Genomic DNA, 20,858 nt, shown 5'->3' on the forward strand with positions numbered 1-20,858 from the left:
GATGGATGGATGGATGGATGGATGGATGGATGGACAGACGGATGGATGGGTGGGTGGGTGGATGGATGGATGTAATAGATATCTAATGGCTACAAGTATTTCATATATGTGTATGTACACATTATTTTGCATAGAGCATGACAAATAAGACAAATGCTTTTAGGTAAAGTCCCAACCAAATCAATGGAAATTCTACCCTACAAATGTTATCATTGTCATTATTAAAGGCCAAGATTTCATGAGGCTCTAAAATGAGCAGAAACAATGCCACAATGTGATGTAAGACCTTTATCAGAGTTAGACTTAGATCTGATCTCTGTTCCCAATGTTTATGACTAGATGGAAAGGAAAGAAAAAACAGAACCCTCCATGTACTCAAATATATAATGTGTATCACAATAAGAAAGAAAAATAAAAGTTTTGAGTCCAACCTGAATACATTCACTTTTAGCGATGCAAATGAAATAATGGTTTAATTATAACTGGTACCTTAATTTAGCACAGATATCATACATGATTAATTAAAATCATGTATTATAAAAATTAATATATTTAAAACTATTTTCAATTCCCATATCATTAAACAATTTTATGCAAACCTTCACACATAACATAATGCTGTCCCTAGATATTTTCTCCTAGACCACAAGTATTCAATCATAGAGCAAGCTGGTTTCTTCACAATTCATCCGTAGCTGTACAGTCGTCGTCTCCATGCAATAACCACTTAGATGCTGCTTTTGAGACATTGTTAAGTGCCTTGTTTACAATGACATCCAACACTATATTAAATTTCCTCCTCTCTCTTTTCTCATAGCGTGTATCAGGTGCACTGACAGCATTCAAAACGAGCTCAGTGGAGGTCACTGGGGGGAGTGTAGTCTCCAGAGAGTGCTTTATTATTCTAAACACAGTTATTGAGAGGGCCCAGGAGGAGAAACTTTGTAAGTGAGCAAATAAATCCATCTTTTCTCTGGGATCCTTGCAGAAATCTCCCCAAATAGTGGGACTTGAGTGAAATACTGTCCTCAAAGGAAGAACAACAGTGCACAATGAATACAAGTCCCTCAACTCTGCCCTCACTGCTTACATGGTAGGGAAGCCAGGGGGAAAAAAGCAGACAGTCCTAACCTCTGTTTTACTTGTTTTGTGTAAGATTAACATTGAATATGTGGAGTCTGCAATCTCACCTACATCCAAAGAATAAGGCAGAGGTAACAATACACATTTCTAAAACAATCATTAAGACATTACTAAAAGATGTGTCATGTAATAGAGAAAACCAAATTTGACATGATCTTTTTTCCCTAAAGGACTGTGACCACCATAATGGACCAGGACTTTACAATAGCTTTACAAAAAAATAAATAAATGTTTATTTATGTATGCTTACAGAATTGGAGTACAGGCCGGCAATGTGGGGGATGAGAGGCCTCACCAGAGAGAGTGGGGAGCAGAACAGGCAGATCAACTGAAATACACTGCTGAGGGGAGCAGCAGGTGGTTCAGGAGAGGTCTGCCGCACCACGTGGGTCAGTTCCCAGGCCGGGGATCGAACTTGTGCTGCAGTGGCTTCAGAGAGTTTCATAGTGCTGTGCTTTAACCCACTGTGCCACCAGGGAGAGCCCAGCTTTACAGAAATTTTTAAGAATTTGAACTCATCTGTAATGAAGTTTCATTGACCTGAGGCTGTTGCATCGGCCCCGCGCGGCAGAACTGCTGCACCTCACCCAGCAGATGACACCCAGGTGGGGTGGTTAGTTTGGCCACACAGATTTCAGATCAGCCCCTCACCCTCGGGAAAACTAACCGATCAAACATCAGGAGCATTTTGAGCCAAATCTTAAGAACAAGAAGCAGTTGTTCCCAATGTCTACCCAGGCAGCTTGTTCAAATTCAAGCTTCTACAGCCCTCCTAGGTCTGATTTTACCAGACTTGGAAGCGGTGGGCCCCGCTGAGAAAGCGCACGGAGTGACGCTGGTGGGCCACAGACCCCGCTTGAGGAACCGCTGCAAGGATGGAAAATAAGGCGCATGCAGGCTCGGAGGAGGAACGGCAGCGTCCTCTGAGTACGGCAAAGAAAACTTAATTTCTGACCCGTTCAAGAAAAGTAATTATATATAGCCTTTTCTCCTGAGAACAAGAGTTTTCACCTTTGTTTAAATTCATCTAAACTTTTTAATAATAATCCTTTGTTAAAAAATGAAAACTGCTTTTAAGTGAGCTGAGAGTCACCGCGCTTGGAAGCCTTTGGGAAAGGGAGCGAGAACCGAACGTTCCAGATGCTTTAGGGGAAGTGTATCTGGAGAACAGCCCAAGTGGCTCAGTGACCTCTGCGTGTCCCTCCTACCCCTACAAATCCAGGCTCGCCCTCAAGCATGGCCAGCCACAACGCTGAAAGTATTCCCTTGGCCAGAGCCCTAGGAAAACTGGTTCCAATATTTATATGAACAGACGCCGCCTGCAATTTCTTAGGCTTCTAACGGACCGAATAAAATCCCTGCAATTCTAATTTAATAAACATGCACAGGCACACGTCATTTACTGAATCTTGTTAAAAAGATAGGCTGTAAACAGATGTGTGGCTTGTCCCCATGAGGGCGTAAAAAGCCAAAACCATATACAATGGAAGAAAGAAGAGAAATTGTTTAAAAAGAGAGAGAGAATTTTATATTTAATATTATGCTCAGTAAACAGAATTAAGAGCTTCAAGTCCTATTCCCTAATCCGCCCAGTACTGCCAGAATAACCATCATCACCACCCCTCCTTCAATGAACACTAACAACTTCTTACTCTGGTCCTGTATTTTATAGTTCCTAATGCATGCTCATGTACAGCTTTTATGTGATTCTCACAAAAATATAAAGAAAAGCCATTTTATAAGAGTAATTGAATTATTCACAAGAATGTACCAACCTAGTTATTGCAATTAGTCAGTCACTTGACTTCCTAACTAATGTTCCAGCCATGTGCTCATTCAGTGAGTATTTTTGCAGAACTGCTATGTACCATGCATTGTCCCAGGCCCAGAAAGCACAGTCACAGAAAGACAGGCAAGTCTTTGTCCTTACAGAGCTGCAATGCTGGAGCTCTGCTGCCCACGGTGTGATCACTGGCCCTTGGTGGCTTTTTAAATCTAAATTAATGAAACTAAATTAAGAACTGGGTCCCTTAGGACTAACACTGAACACTAGATAAATCCAAGGTTCAGGAGTTGTACGGGGCTAGTGGCCACTAATGGCCCAGAATTTTATAGAACATTTCTTTCGTCAAAGAAAATTTTGTGGTCAGTGTTGTTATAGAGGAACAGACAAATGCCTATGAAGAAATATAAAGCAAGACAAGGCAAGAGATGGAAAGATATGGAAGTTCCTCTTTTAGCTAGAGAGAGCTACAGATGTGATACTTGAGCTGAGACCTGAACACTGTGAAGAAGCAGATGATGTAAGCATCTGAGTTAAGGACTTTTTGAGAGAGGGAAAGACGGGGGGAAAGCAAAGGGTTGGAGATTATGAAACTTCATCAAAGTGCAGACAGGTCGGTGTGGACAGAGCAGAGTGAACACAGGCCAGGTGGTGATGGTACAGAAGGAGGGGGCAGACCCCAGGGGCCTGGTGGGCTGCAGGACACAGTTTGACTTGCAGGAGTGATGGGAAGCTCTCTCAGGGTTGTGATGGAGGCAGAGATGCAAGCTGATGTGTGTGTTTGGGGCTCGCGCTGGGTGCTGTGGAGGATGGGCAGGAGGAATGCTGAGAGAGAGGCAGAGGCCCATCAGAAGCTACTGGCTGGCTGAGATGAGAGGTGGTGGCAAGGTGTGGTCTGTTGAAACAGATGTTTTTTTGTTTGTTTTTTGTATTGAAACAGATTCGAATAAACTCCGCTAGGCTTAGACTGTTTTTAAGGTAAGGGAGTGATCAGGGAAGAAGACACATTCTGGAGCCGGTTCCACCACAAAACCACTTCCTGTGCTCAGCCAGCCTGCACTGCTGGAGCAAAGCGTGATCTCTGTGTAAAAGGAGGTAACTGTTCCGTGAAACAGGCTTTGAGCAGGAGATATCTGTACCTTCAGGAGGGAAAAGCATAAAGGGAAACAAAAAGGGGAGTCTAACACTCCAACACCCTGCAGCATTAAAATAATTGCAATTAGGGCCTCTCCGGTGGTGCAGGAGTTAAGTCTTAGCACTATCAGGCTATCCACAGCCACTGCACCTTGAGTTCAGTCCCTGGCCAGGAAATCACCCCCATGGCGCAGATCTCTCCCTGCTACTACCCTCAGCTGTGTATTTCATTCAGTCTACCTGTTCTGCTCCCCACTCTGTCTCTGGTGAATCCTCTTACCCGCATACCTCTAGCCTACACACCCCACTTCTTATATGCATAAATAAATAAGTAAATCATTTTTAAAATATTTGCAGATTGGCAGATGAATGAAAATCATGGAAGACAAGATTAACCAATAACACTTCACAGTGTTTCCTCGGGTTCTATGGAATCAAAACCTGCTAAAATGATTAATGATATTATACAACAAGCTTTAGGGAGACAAATCCCAAGCCCCAGTGGATGGCCACTTTCTCAAGCAATATTTAAGATGATAAAATTTTCAGGACAAGATATAAATTTGAGTCAAATATTAGAATCATTCGCAATGGGATCTGAGATGTGATCGTATGCTTCATCGTCTACACACAGGTAGAAGCGTCCCACAACACTCAGAGGCCATTCCTACAAGTTACATCACGGTCTCCATAACAAACATGGGAGGTTGACAAGAGCGGTTATGATCATTCACAATTTTATAGCTGAAAAGCTAAAATTTGATGAGGTTGCAAGATTTGTCAACAAAGGTCTATTGTTCAGCTCTCTCAGATTCTCACTCCAAAACAATCCCCACCACCAACAGTAAAGTTCTTAAGTTTAGTAAAAAGTAAGATGCCTTATAAAAATAACCATTAGAAATAAGGTGGAAGGTGGGGGAGGGAAATGCACGGGATTATGGTGATGGCACATGGGTGACTTGGTGATGGGAAACTCATGGGGATTACAATTGAGATGGAAAAAAAATGTACAAAATGATGTAAAAATAAACTTCTGTAATAAAAAAAAGAAAGAAAGAAGGTGGAAGGCAAAAGAAAAATATCAAATGGTCTCACTTACAGGAGGAATATAAGAGAACCAAATAAGACATGGGGGGGGGTGAATGTATTGGTATTGCAATACAAAACACAGCAAAGCAAAACAAAAACAGGCCATTATAAACCAGAGATATCTACAGTGAAGGGGGGCAAAGAGGGAGGAATGGGGGGGCCTGTAGTGATGACCTGCAGGCAAAGTGGGGGAGCAGGAGTGAACATTGTTTTAAAATGAACAATAATGTAAATAGATATGTAAATTAATAAAATAATCATTAGCTAATGAAACAATTTTACATGTGAAACATGATTTAAATAGCACCAATATCTTACATTGGATTTTGAGTGTTTTTTTGTTCCCTGTATTCATTAGTCTTTGGAAGTCCGTGACAACATACACACGTCCTCTGCAGCAGTCGTAGAACAAAAAATAATCCAAGCACAGTGACCTGGAGTAGATATTCAATTAAACCGAACAACTGGTCTTAAGTCAATGCAGAATGAGAATGGAGCATGATGCTTCTTGAAGGGAAGTAACTTTTAAAAAAGTCTAAACTGGAAAAGCTATATAACCCTTTTAGTCCAGACTGCAAAATATGCTAATGGGCCTTTAACTGATATGCTCAGACTCATTGTTATTTAAAATAATGTAGCCTACATTAATGTTCATTTAGGGTAGGGGTATTTTCTTCTCTGCCAAAGTATCATCTTCCAACATCCAGATGTCAAGTTAAATCACAAATCACAGAGCGTTTCTTGGAAAAAGAGAGGTTTCCATGGTGAAATGCATATGAAATTTTCAATTCTCAGTGACTCCTTTAATATATATTTTATAAACAGAGCATATTGCACACATTTGAAATAAAGAGAAATATATCTTATTTATGGAAGGAGGTAAAAAGAAATGGTTCTAGCAAAGGAAATTTGTATAATAAATTGAAGTTTGTGCTTCTGTAGAACCTCAAAAAGATTACTTAATAAAAGCAAGGTACTTTCATTTTATTGACAGAAATGATACAAAAAAGGAAATTGGACTTTCAGTGGTGAACCTGGAGTAGTGGATTCAGATGTTGATTTATAACGCTACATACCAGAAGCCTGTATGTTGTAATGTTTTTTCAATAAAAAACTTGTGTTTTAATGACGTGAGGGACATGGCCGACAGGCACCAAGGCTCTTCACCTGGAGCTGCTGCAACACCACATCAGCTCCCCCGCTGGGCTCAGAGCTTCCCCTCTCAGCCTTCACTGATCCATCGTTTCACACCTCCCAGACAGTGCATATTTTACATTTGACCTTGCCAAGTCCACACCGAAAAGATAAAGTGTTTTTTGTCTTAAAGACTTTCTCAAGTTTCCGGAGAATGGACACCTTTCATCCTAACATCTCAGTCCAGACATAAAACTAATCTGGAAGAAGTTACAGCAGCCCTCCCTTCAAAGGAAAGGTCTTAAAAGAAGGGGGCGCAGGTCAGGAATACTGAACACGGTTTGCACACGGCAAAGTAACACAGATGCAAAGAGCAGCCGCCACTAGCCGTCACAGCTGTCACCCCAACTGGACAATTCCAGAAACCCGCCCCTCTGTGGTCGGTCTGTGTCTTTGTATCTGCCATGTGAGGGAGCAAGAAGGAAAGAAGCCACTAGTCACCCCCTAGGGTTGGGCTGGAAAAGTAGTCCTAGGGCTGTTTTCAGAGATAGAAAGATGACAAACGTCGGCTACTCTTGGAGCATGGGAACGGCGATGAGAAAGGAAAATCAGAACTAAGAGACTAAAACCAAGAGAACAAAACAAATGAGCTAGCCCAGTGATTGGGCTAGAGGGAAAGAATGTGCCTCCTGCATCAAGCGCGGCATGCTCTTCAGAGGAGCCCATGGAGACAGAAGGCGTTTCCCAAACCCCTCCGTTACAGCTGAAACAATGGAGTCCCAGAACTCACACCCTGAAATGAACACCAAGTTCCTCCAACCAGTGAGCACGAAAATTCACACAAATTTTGTAAACTCAGCTTAACTGTTTTGTTCTCCTCTGTTGCCAAGGTTCACACATTTAAATAAGTAACGATTCTAATGTGACTACAAGATGTTTGGGGGAGAGGGGTCTGTGTTTCTAATTAAGTATAAATTAAAACTCAAGCAAGCAGAAACACTGACAGCTGTTACACACTAAGCCAGTCTTCAGCATAACTTCAAAGGTCTGAGAGGCTCACTGCCTTTCCCCAATTATTAATTTATTCATACAGACACAGTGAATTAGATTAATTATTAGAAAGATGCAAGATTCACCTGCTATTAAGAAAATATTCCCTGCACCTAATTTTAGCAGTTAACTTTTAAAAAGGGCTACATATTGGGCCCTCCCCGGTGACACAATGGGTCAAACACAGCACCATGAAGCTAGACGCAGCTGGCTCAGCATGAGTTCAATCCCTAGCCAAGCCAGCAACCCACATGACCCAGCTCCTGTCTCACCCGCTGCTCCCCTCAGCAGCGTATTTTGTCAATCTGCCTGTTCTGCTCCCCACTCTGTCTCTGGTGAATCCTCTCACTTCTCACTGGCCCTGCACCTCTGCCCTGTACCCCAGCTCTGTATGCATAAATAAATAAATCTTAAAAGCTTTTTTTAAGGCTATCTAATTCTATGACTGTATCCACAAACAAGTAATTTTCATGGGACAGAAAAAGAAAATGATCAACTATTCTATTCCTTGACTAATAGTCTTGGTCCGCTGATTTTCTTGGATTGCTATATAATTTAGGGGCAGAGGTCAGACTGTACTAAAAAAGCATGTGAATACAATTCCGTAGCTAAAATCAACTTATGTAAAATAAGTAAATGCATCTCAAAAGGTGCATGAGCTTACCCTTTGCTATTAAACAGCAACAGTTTTAATAAAAACCTAAGTACATTTAAAAAGCTGCACAATGATCAGTAGGAATTAAACGCGAACTCTACAAGTATTTTTGTAGAACAAGAACTGAGGAAAGGAGAAAAGTGAACTAACACACTGAACATTAGGCATTGTGTTAGTACCTTAGCAATATTCCCGGGTGACCATCTCAATTATCACAATTCCTGAAGGCAGCTATGGTTATTAATCTCACTTTGCAGGGAGAAACAGAAAGGTTAGGCAACTTGACTAAGGTCACGCAGCTAGTAACAGAGATGTTACTGAAATCTAGATCTATGTTGATTCTTAAACCCATAATCTTCTCAGCTTATTCACTGAAACACAGATTAGTTCATAAACCATTTCTTTTTTAAAAAATACTTTAGAAAGATTTTGTTCATAAAAACCAAGACGCAATTCTCTTTATTCTTATGTCTGAAAAGCCTGAAGAATTAAGGCTATAAATGTGAGACAGAATTCAAGTCAATTCCATGCTTCTAACAGTACCTTCCACCATCAGTCTCAGGCCTTAGCATTGTTCAAAGTGTTGTCATAAATCTGACTCACTTCCTCATCACTGCACACCTGTGAGGGAAAGCTGTTGTCTCATCACCTGAAAATAAGGTTCCCACTCTGTGAGTTGCTAAACATCACACAGCAGATTGTGACAGAGTGGGACTAGAGGCCACGTATCCTGACATGACTGCTCTTCCTATCACACCCTCGGCCTTCCGACAAGAAAGATCAGAATCTCTACAACTGAAGCAACATTCTCTCTGCCTCTTTCAGGCATATCTACAGATGCCATGATTTATACATAGTAAATACAGGCTGTGCTTTTCACATGTCCCTTCTGCTCTATAAGCTCAAACTAGCTGAATAAAACAATTCTGAGGTATAATCACTTTTCCATTTCTTTGTTTTCACCACAATATTCAAGCTGAAATGACTGAACTTAAATCACTGGTACATGTCTATAGCAACTGATTTCATTACATCTTGAAAATCTATCGCCAATAACAGGAGAAGCAATTTCCATTCGTACAATACAGAAAATAATCTAGCATTAGTAAGACTGAACTTACATATAGCCATTGGTAGAAAAGATGTGCTAAGATATTCAATAATATCCTTGTGCAGAAATGGAGGAAAGGTAGCTAATGTTGAGATCATCGTGTAGGGCAAAGTACTCAGAATATCATCATTGAGAAAGGGTAGCAAACATGTCGTTGTATAAAATATCGACTGTCCAAGATCTACAAAACAAAATTGACAATCAGTCACTGAATATTTTGCCATTTAACAACATATTAACTTTACACTTTAAGTTCTTTTTTCTGAATTGGTTTTAAATTATAAGCAAGTGTTTGTCTCTTCCTAATAAGCTCTCCAAAACACAGGGTATACTATAAGCTCTATGCATAAAGTAGCTACTCAATGACCAGTGAATGATTGCACTAAGAAATATAAATACTATTTTCTATGAACTTTCCTCAATGTTTTCTCAGCTTTCAGTAAAATTCAGTGTTCGTATTTTGAGTTACTCCATGATTCCATAAATTAAGAACATTTGCCATGTGATCACGAGTCCTTGAAATTCCTCCGGTATTCTTACCTTCATCACATTTTATACCAGAAAACTGTGGCACAAAGACATTAAATTGTTTTCCCACTGGAAGCTTTTTAAAAGTCAAGGGCAGGACTGGAAATAAAACCAGGCCATTTCTGCTCCATCAAGCAAACCACAAGCTTCCTACATCTGGCGTCTTGTGCAATGAAGTTATTGGTGTCTTCCAGCACAATGACAGGTTCAGCACGCACCGTGGAAGCTGTGGACTGAGACTGCGTGGCTCTACACATCCAGTTATCAAGGAAGGACTGGCATCGATCAACATTTTCAGCAACATTTTTAAATGGGGATAGGAACAGGAGGATTAAATGAGATAAAGGCACACAGTGCACACTCCATGGACATTAGCCATTATTTTAAATACTAGCACTGTTACTATCATTACCTGCACAAGGAGTAAAATAGAGGACATAAAAAAAAAAAAAAAACCACTGTTCAGCTTTGCAACGCATGTAAGAACAAACCTCATTACGCTGAATATGTTCTGACATTTCTGGACCTCTCGAAATATAGATCGCTAGTTGAGATTTGGATAATTTTTATTCAGCAAAAAGAAAATTATTAAACGTGTTTGCTTTGTAGCAGGTTTACCCTCCAAGGGCCACTCGGATGCCTGATGTCATTTCTGATTATTTGTGGAGTTAGTGTGGCATCCCAAAGGCAGCAGAGCAGGTGAGGACACAGGGAGCCACGTGGGCCAACCTTGGGCTCAAGTTCACAGATATTTTCCTAACAATTAACTGAAGCTGTGCAGGAAAGACACCTCAGCTGCATTTTAAACTAGCTACAGAGCATTAGCCCTGAAAAGGACTTCAGAATCACCAGAATATTTTTCTTGCTAGGAGCTGAGGTAAGAGAGGGGAGTGACTGCCTGAGAGTTCACGGTTGACTGCGAGAAATGCAGCTTTTGCTCTTCCAGGTACACCCCACAGGCCCAGGTGAGGACCCCGTCCCGTGTCCTAGCGCAGCTTATTTATTACTCAGGATCAACAGGACCCACTCCTCAATGACTCTTATTCAGAAGTCCAGAATTCCATGTTCCACGTTCTCTGGGCAATTCTGCTGACTCTCAAATCACACTTAGCGATACAATAGTATACTGGTTTTTAACCTCTAAAGGATGGTAGAATAAGTTTTCCCTATCTTCTAAGATCTGCTGTGCAGAACAAGAACAGTGAAGAGGAAAGCCATGAAAACAGCTGTTACATAAAAACAAAAAAATACAAATCACTCCCCCTGAAAATTGTCATAATTTACATATTAATTGCAATTAAGTGTTAGGTAGTCAGTTACCAAATCAAATGCTTTTCTCTCAACCAGGGGTCTCTGAAGACCAAGAAGAGCCACCCTAACACACAGTGGCCCACCCCAGGGCGAGGCAGGCCCAAGTGGCCTCAGAAGTGGCAGTCCCAAAGGCTGTGTGTGGCAGGCTCATGGCCTTGGTGAGCTCTGGCAGCCTGGCATTCAGAGTCACCTCCTTTGAGTTCTGAGCTGGGACAGGATAGCAAAGGTGACTAGGCTTAAGACAGCTACAAAGTCATATCATAAGCAAATTTACAAATTTCAACTTTTTTTATACTCACTAAAATGCAAAAATACAACTACAGCAAAAAAATTGAATAATCATTATGTAATCACCGTTACAAAAGTAGCTTTTTCACATTTTTTTTTATTAAGAGCATGTCTTACTAAATAAACCATTAAACATTCTCTTAAGAAAGTTAACCATAACTAAAAGGCAAAATAACCCAACCATTTCCCAAAATTCCAATTTTTCTGTATAGTGAAATTTCATTATCATACTTCCAGAAGCCAAATTACCAGTGTTTTATAGTTGAGGCAACCAACTAATATTCTAAAAGTGCATTTTCTACAAAATTCCCTTTTCCTATGGTATGGTTTGTCTAGTTGATTCTTCCAAATATAGTACTGATCAGTTAAGCAGTAGATATTATTGTACTCCTTTTTATAGGTTAGACAAATTTGACAAGCAAGCAAAATAATGAAACTGACTAGACACAATAGATAGGGGGGAAAGTTAAAGAAAAGAAAGCTCTTAGGCTCCTGTTCTAAGCGCCCCTAACACTGCGCACAAGCTACCAGACACAGCATCACCCTGTTTTGTACCACTTTGCCAACATTCTGTAAAAACTATTGATGATCAGTTAAATTTAGAGAACTTCTCAAAGACCGCTTATCGCACTTCCTGGGTTTAAAGACATCATAATTAAGACTCATTGCAAGAACAGTTCTAGCCACACAAAGATCTTTCAAGCAGTTTATTACAATAACAATAGTCTCTAGCATTCATAATCATGCATGTACATTTGCAAAGGTCTCAATTAAATGCTCACCGTGTTGGCCATGCTGTAGTAAAGGAACTAGATCCAGGAGAGTCACCAAAGTCACGTAGAGGCCTTGATAGTCCAAAGAAGGGTAGTCTGACAAGTGAGCATCACGACTTTGCAGGCCACGTTCAGAAGGGGCATCTCGCAGGACGCTGTAAAGGAGGGAGCGAGTAACAGTAGGGTTGATGGAACTGACCTGCGGTCTTAGAGATGGGGTGAGTGGGAATGGCACAGGAAAAAGACACATGGTCATGGGCACTGTCAAATTGGAGGCATCTTGGCTTTCCTTCTTCCCTGTGCGGGACAAAATGCTGTTGGGGGGACAAAGAAAAAAAAGAGACAACAAAGACACAAAGAACAGCACATTACATTGAAATGACACTCTAAAACAAATAATAAAACACCAGATACATCCCACATAAGATGCAATTGCCACACCAGCAGTGTCTAAGAATCGAATACAGGTCCACAGCTTCATGCTCGGATACCAATAACACAAGGTTTATTTTGTGGAAGTTGCATTGCATCTCATGTGTTATCTGGTTAGTAAGGAGCAAAAATATAAAAATGCATGTTTCAGTGCCAAACCCATGTTTTACAGTTTATCCATCTGCTGAAGGAGAAGTTTCCTGGAAGGAAAAACAATGTCTTTGACTAATGAGTAAGGACAGTTATTCCTAATTAAAAAAAGCATTCAAAGTAAAGAAATTTTCAACAAGACTATCTTAATCAGGTCAACAAAAACTTGCAAAATATAGGTATGGCACTTGTAGAAACATGTTTTAGCAAAGAATAAACATGTGTGTTTATTAAGAAAGTCTTAAAAATCACATGTTTATTGCACCAAAATAATGTCTATATGTATATTATGATACTGTTTCATGACATTCTGTCAGTATCATTTGAGATAATGAGGTTTAAACAGGCATATGAATTTAGAAATAATACATATTTCTAAAATGTTAGCTAAACTACATTGGAAAAGCTATAAAATAATATATAGTAGATGGTCCGTAGCATATGTTGTGAACTAATGATAATGGTTATTTATGTGTGTTTTTTTAATTTTGCAATGTTGGGGAGGAAACATTTTATTTTATGAACAAACAGTGGCTTATTAGATAGTTACCTTAAAACTCTAAAGACTAAGCAAGCAGTATCTGTCATATAGCTGCACATCATACAATAAATCTTATATGCTACTGCTGCTACTTACGTTATTATTCAACAAAACTCACTAAAAACTAAAGGAAAGATAATTTAGAAAGTTAAAAAAAGTTTAATGGGAATAAAAAGAAATTCTAAAAATAAATTGGCTTTCTTTTAGCCTTAATTTTTAGATAAAAACCTCTTAGTAAAAGTTATAAAGCAGAAAAGTTATTAATTTAAAAATAAAAGAAATGACTGCTTAGTCGAATGTTAAGGCTTTTAAAATTAAGTTAGATTATGTATCATTAAATACAATAGCTATACATTATAAAGATAATAGCTACTGCACTTACAAAGTGCTTTTATAGCATACACTTCATGGCAATCAAAATAGATAACAATTTATAAATGTTTCATTACGTAAAAGTAACCTTGTTTTACACTTATCCTATGTGCATCAAACATTACTAAGTTCTTAGTTAATAATATTACATTTTCAATTTTACAGTGGTGTGAAGAATTGGTTAGTGTCAAGCATGCTTGCTATGTCAAATTTACATGTATATTATTTACTCTTAGTGCAGAATATGTTACAATGTAAGGAAAAGGACTACATGCTTTTTTATTTCCATGTGCCTAATTTACCTCAATTTCCTTTGTCGTCTGTTACCCAATGTCCAGGGGAAAACAATTAATAAAAATGATTTCAGAATAGTTATGTGATACTCCTCAGTAGTAAATAAAGATTTGGTGTAAATTTTTTGTTTGCTTTTAAAGGGACTTAATATACCTTTTTTTTGTGTGTGATATATTCAACTTTGCAAGCTTATACTTTACAATGGAATAATATCAACATTCCAGTTACCCCTGCCTGCCTATATCTCTTATAAATACCATCAGACTTTTTTTTATCAGACTGTAAACTTTCCTTATATGACTCAATTATTGTTAAAAGCACCACCTTTAAATATTATATTTTTTATAATCCCAGTCACCAAAAATCTGTTTTAATCCTGTAGGATTCTATCACACTGAAAATTCCTTTAGAGTCACAATGTCAGATATATTATTTCCCAGACTTCTACTAGCAACATCTTGTTAAAATTACAAGATGTCGCTCTCACAGAATTGGTATCAGCAGAAAAACATTTTGCCTTAGAAAATAAAATTAGCTGTATATCACAAAATTTCTATGCTTTAAATGAAGTACAATGCTCTGATCAAACGTTTCCTTGGTGGGGGAAATATAGCACATTGTTGTTTCTTCAAATATGCATTAATATTTTTCCAATGCTTTATATAATTGAATAAACACTAGTTGGATCAACTTTGGAAATGCTCTGTTCTGATATTTTTCCCTTCCTGTGTATCTGGGACTTCCAAGTCATAGTAGCAACAACTCCATACATGCAAGAAGGGAAGAATGTCAGCATTGAAACAGTAAGACACCTCTCTCACTGCCTTTAGATTTAATAATTAGGTGAAGTTGAAAAAAATGGCTGAAGATGATCATCCATGAAACCAGTTTTAAATTACAAATCATGTTTCAATGTAAGGAAATGTTTTCATTTGTGGAAAAACTTAAGAAGGGCTCATGAATAAATGTACAATGCATTGTGATTTTATGAAGTTTTGTGAAGTTTATTCAGAAAAAAAAAACGTATTTCCCCAACCAAACTGTCTAACTTGGGAACAATAAAACAATCATCTTCCCCATCTAAAATTCTTCCCCAGAGCTATGTACACCCAGCCATAAAGAATATTAAGAATGCCCTGCTCAGAAGAGTTTGACCCAGCAACCAACTTTTCACCTTTCTTTTCCCTCTTGAGGTCCTCTTTATCAAGCATGTACTTCCCACATCAAAGGAAACTAAGAGAAGGCCTCTGTGGGTATGGGGAAAGATGGGAAGTTGCCCTGAGGTATTTATAGCACCAAAAATTAATGCATCAAATAAACTTTCTGTGAGATTATAAATTTTGACATTTGAGTTAAATCTAAGCTATGCTCTAAACTGAATATAAGCTGAATCTAAACTGAATTGAGGCTATGCTTCTGCATGTAAAAATTAAAATCTTACTGTCAATTATCATGGGCACCAAATTCCAATGATCTTGAATTTTCTAGTAGCATAAATTAAATGAAGAAATAGAAATATGGTTGTTATGGTTGCCTATACTAAGCGAAAGTGATCATAACTTAGCCTAATATATAGGAAGATAGTCATAAGTTTTATATTTCCAGGGAATGAAAGATTTAAAAAAAAAAAAAAAAACAGTAAGAAACTAAGGTCGACACAAAAGGGAAGAAAGAAAATGCATTGGGTTCAACTGAACCCAGAGTTCAATCTGTCGGCGGTAAAATCTGACCTATGACATGTTACGTTCCTTGGTTTTCCTTCTCTCTCTCTATGTGTGTGCTTGTGTCTGTCTGTCTATGAGTCCTACAGACTGTCCACGCTGTTCTGACTTCCTATCCAAGTAAATGACTAACTGGAAGATAGAGTTAAAAACATCTGGGAGGGTGACACTATTCATATCACCTCAGATACAGTTCAATTTAACTTCCCAAAAGATGACAATTTTTTTGCACCAAGCACTTCCTTTCTTCCTTAATTGCAAGGAGAACCAAAAGGACTCTGTGGCCTCATATTGACCGCCATCATTCCCCAAGCCAGACCTAGGCTTACTAAAAGCAGAGTCCCTGTATGGTGATAACCGGTGGGGCCAGGAAGAAGCACAATAGTAGATTATACTGACAGCATCTGCTGTGGAGTAGGACCATCAGGGTCAGATACTGGTCCCCACATACTGGTAGAGAAGAAACTTTGAGCCATTTCTTTAACCACACTATGCTTCAATTCCTCATCCTTGAAAGGGGTGTTATAGTACACTTACTTCATGGAATTATTATAAGGGATTAGATGAGATAACACATGTAAAGTACTTAGAAAAGTGCTTGACCAAAGTAATCATTATTATTATTCACATTATTGCTATGGTAATAGTAATTGTTGCTAGTATCACGACCACAGTAGCAGATGCTGATGTTATCTCCCTTCAAAAATGTATTGAACTCAATTGCATGGAATCTTCTCCAACTGAACAAACAACCTTCACAAGTTTTCACCATTAAACTATCACTCATGATCATATTCTAGTGATCTAGAGCTCAAGAAAATGAAGGCTTCATGTCTGGTAAAAATAACATCCACATACTAAAGCTCTTAACTTTTTAGTACGATGGTTAAGACCTAAACAGCAAACTTTAAAGTGCCAACTAAGATGTCACAGTTTTCTTACAGACAGAATTCAGCTTTGCCTCCTACTAAAAGGTCTCACTAAGGGATCACCCAAAATTTGTGATAAAGGAAAATGTTTCCTGTTGAGTATCCTAACTTCAAAGACAAAAGGAGAATTGGATGATTTGGTGTATAAACTTATCTGATTGTTACTATGAAACCTGAACCAATTTGTCTACTGCAGCTTGTAAAGAAGGGAAATATCCTGTAACAAAGCCCCAAACAAGCTATGCAAGTATGAAATCTGTAAATCTGATAAACAAAATAGCTTTGATATAGAAAAGGGGCAGTAAGTTCCCCAAGAAAAAAGATATTCCAAAGAACAAGAAGAACGGAAAGAATGGGGCTGCAGAAGATTTGTGACTGACTTGACCACATGAAGCTCTTTCCACAAAGCCTCAGTCTTGCCAGAACATAACTAGGCTGTTGGGAACTGCAGGGCCACCACCCTTATTCCAAATCTCTGTGCTGGTCCTAACACCTATCTCACAAAACCCTGGCTGCACTCTAGCTAAGAGAAACAGTACCAAGTCAACTTCTGCATTTCTAAACTAAGATTTAGAGCAAGAAGATCATGGTAATAGGAGAGATCAAGCCTTAGAATTTAATGGAAACTGGCGTTCCTCTAATTTCTTCATGTTATTTCCCAAACAATGGAGTCAGTCTTTACTTCAAAGACTCACTTTTGTCTGTTTGTTTTCCCTAAAGCAAACCTTGAAGTGGGGCGCTCCCTTCTCTTTCTACCTTAAGTAAAAGCAGACCTCATTATGTTTAGCATCCGTGTCCCCCACAAAATTTCTATGTAACTGCAAAATATGTTGAATATTTGAAGTGTTATGTGGATTGAAAATAGTAACTGCTATCACCGTATATTAACTTTGAATGTGGTAGGGATGAAGCTAAAATGCGACGTAATTCTGCATTTCTGTAAGACCATGTTTCATAGCCATGTTTCATAGCCTTAATTTTAATGTAAGTTCTCCTTTCAACCTCACTCTATGTTAGTGCCAAGCCTAAGTTTCTACCACTGTATCAGTCTCTCAGGAAGACAGTCGGCTGAGCAAGGCAGGCCGTGGCCGTGCAACCTGAGGCCCGGAGGCCCTGCATTCTGGTCTGCTGTGATCACGCAGAGACCTTGAGTCCACACTCTTCTGGCAGAGCACTTGGAGCCTAATCCCTTCAACACCTTCAGCTCAGTAAAAACTTAGATCCCAGGAAATTCAGCAATACTACCTAGTAATTCTTTCAAAGTAGAGGATATTTTAAAGCTTACCTTAATAAGGTCTGAGAAAAATATTTCAGGGTGTTTGCAATATCTGTTCCTGAAGGTACAGGATAAATGTTGTGAAGAACCCGGTTATGATATTCTTGTAAGTACCGGATCTTGGAAGCAACTAGATAAAAGCAAAACAAAACCAAAAAGAAAAAGAAGAAGAAAAAGAATCATCTTGTAATATGTATTAAACATACATATATTACTGTTTTAATAATCAGATATAGGAACCTAATCAGTACTTTAAGGAAAATACATGAAATTTGATGGGAATCCCATGATAAAAACAATTACAAAAGACATTTACCTTCTTATAATTATTCGGCATGTAAAGTTATCTAGCTTAATGACCTATTCACAAGTTATCCTTCACTTTTTTTAATCATGAAGAGAATCAATAGCCAAATCAGTCTTATAATCACCCCCAAGTTATCTTACTATTGGCAAAATGATAAAGGCAGAAATCATGCCTCCAGAGTTTCACGTAACATTGCTCAGGAAAAGCTGAAGGAGAAAGCTCAAAGGCCTGTCAACACTTGGAAGACCCTGTCCTTGCATGGTGGCTTCAGTCAGACCAGATCGTTAACTCATAAACGATCATAAAATCATGTGTAGAGAACGTTTAGACTCTGAGAATACGTTAAGAGTAGATTAACTTGGTGACTATTCAGTAAGAGTGCAATGATTGGGTGGTAATAAAAATATGAATAATGGATGCTACATTTTTCTTTTAAGGAATTTCACAAATTAGGGAGTCTTCCTACTATATTTCTGAGCCTAGCTGCCCAGATCTTTTCAAGATGCAGGAGGGACTTGATAGGTTCATTAACCCTCCTAGACCTACCTGGAGTCACCAGCATTGTCCACACTCCTGACCTGACCTTTGACCTGGCTGCTGTGACTGGCCCAGTTCTAGTCATTCCTCTTTGCCAATCCCAAGGAGCCATGATGGTCAGCGTCTCTCAGGCCTCCTCTTCCACAGAGCTCTCAATACTGTCCATTTGTGCTTTCAATCTTTAAGGCTACCAAGGGAGCCTTCTAGGTGGTATGGCTCACTGTCAGCAGTTAACAGAAGACATATGAAGTCCTGGAGATGCTGTTCCCAACAGCCCATGAAAATAAACTGGACACATTCTAACTGAAGTGCTGGTTTAAGCAACTTAAACAAAGTCAAAAATGCTTTTCATAGGTTGGGATGTAGAATCACAGAAAGATGAAATAACAGAACTGGAAAATCCTTACAGACCTTCTGCCAGAACCGTTTCATTTAAAAGATGGGAAATGAGGCCCATGGGTTGCCTATGGCAGCGCTAACTCAAGACTGAATCCTGAGACCCTTCCCGTGCTCTCGCCCCTGAGAGACACTCTAGAATCTGATTCTGAAATGAAGTCCAGATGCAGATAGTGGGTGCTCATGCACAACATCAAAGAATTCGGCTGTTCTTAGGTTAGGCGTGGATTCAAAACTCTGTATATGCCACTTCTCAGATTTGTCTTAATTTTCTCTTACTACCTGCACTCTTTTCATAACATGGTCATTATTTTTCCACAAAAATGAGTCTATGTCGCAGATAATAATACCTTAAATTTGTCTAGCACATCACTTCTGAAGAAAGCAATTCACCCCATAAAGTGTGTGGTTCTATGTCACTTATTTTCCCTGAGATAAGATAAAAGCAGGTAATACTTGAAAATGTTTCAGTGACACAAACTATAAAAATGCATTTTCTTCTCAGTTTTTTACATCTCTTTGTTAACCCCCACCTTAATGCACAGTTCAAGTTCCAAATAGCTGAGACATGAGCTAGGCTTTCTGCTTACCCACTATCACAGCAATGCTTTGCCACTGCGACTTTTCTCAAGCTTTAATATTCAGCAGGTTTCTGTAGAGTATTTCAGGAATTCCATTAATCATTCCACCACCCTTAAAAAAGGTGTTGATAGTGCAGGTTGTAGACAATAAGCTCAAAGGAGGAGAAAAATCATAGATTCTCCAACTCGGTGCTCACTCATAATTCAAGTGACAGACTTTCGCTACAGTGAGAGCAAGCATTCAAAAAAAGTGTGTGAGATGAATGAAATTTTTTTTTACAGCTCCTTTCGGTAAAATGCAGCAAGGATTTTTTCAACTGGTATCCAAACATGCAAGGGAAACCAGAGACCAGGGTCTCTCCCTTCTTTCTCATAATATTTTATTTAAAAAGTCACATTGTATTGTCTTTGATTACTTACCTGTGTATTGTTCTATACCAAGCTGTAAATTTTCCTGAAGGCAGAAATTGTATCTTACTCATGTCTATCCCAAGCCCAATACACTCTCTTGGCACTTGTGGTCATTCCATATATTTGTAGGACAAATGAACAAATGAATCATTACTTTAATAACAGCTCTTATCATTTAGATAATTTAGCATCTATGCATTTCCGTCTCCCACACTAATTGCTGACTCTTATTACCCAGACAGGAGTAGGTATCAATAAATAATAGATGAGTGAAAACAGAAAAAAAAGTTAGAAAGAAGGGGCGAGGAGAGAAAAGAACCAAGATAGTGATAAACAATCATGAAATACAATTACAGAGCCAGTGGGAAAAGGCGCTCAAGCTAATTTGCACATTGGTTAACGCAACAGAATCACAGAGCCCTCACTTTGTTTAGCTGTCATGTTTCCAACTATCTGAGAACAGCCAGAAAGACCCCTGACATACAGCAATTTATATTTGTGCTGAGAATGCAAAAAAAAAATGTATTTAGTTTTCACCTCTCACACGAGATGGTTCATAAGCCCGCGCACCCGGCACCGCACCCAGCAGCCCAGCACAGCCCGGCGCTCCTGCTCGCTGCCCTGCAGTACACAGCCCCAGTGTTGCTGCAGAAACTCAAAGCCAGGCTGGCTGATCTACCAGTTCACTTGCAGACTGACCCTCAGGCTACATTTCTCTAGTAAACTCCCGCTTCTGCCTCCTCTACCCTCTTCAATAGCTGCTTCACCATTCTCCACTCTTCAAACCACCCCCCTTTTCTCATACCTTACAACAACAAAGCCATCTGTCCTGACTGACTTGTGCATGTGTGTGTCTCACTCTCACACATGCACACACGCACACAAAAGCACACAAAGCCATACGGGGAAGCC

The 20,858-nt window shown here is 39.2% G+C and overlaps 1 protein-coding gene across 1 annotated transcript in view; it reads right to left on the minus strand.

Annotated features, from left to right (window-relative positions):
- Window positions 1-20,858, minus strand: part of UNC79 (unc-79 homolog (C. elegans)) — a 216,593-nt gene that overhangs the window by 160,492 nt on the left and 35,243 nt on the right. The window contains exons 2-4 of the mRNA XM_004681598.2: window positions 17,724-17,844; window positions 12,009-12,313; window positions 9,110-9,280 (exon numbers count right to left, since the gene is read on the minus strand). Of these exons, the coding sequence (XP_004681655.2) occupies window positions 9,110-9,280; window positions 12,009-12,313; window positions 17,724-17,844 (597 nt within the window). The remainder of the gene's footprint in view (window positions 1-9,109; window positions 9,281-12,008; window positions 12,314-17,723; window positions 17,845-20,858) is intronic.

This window comes from Condylura cristata, unplaced genomic scaffold (assembly GCF_000260355.1).
Source record: "Condylura cristata isolate star-nosed mole 26May11 unplaced genomic scaffold, ConCri1.0 scaffold00013, whole genome shotgun sequence".
Lineage (NCBI taxonomy): Eukaryota > Metazoa > Chordata > Mammalia > Eulipotyphla > Talpidae > Condylura > Condylura cristata.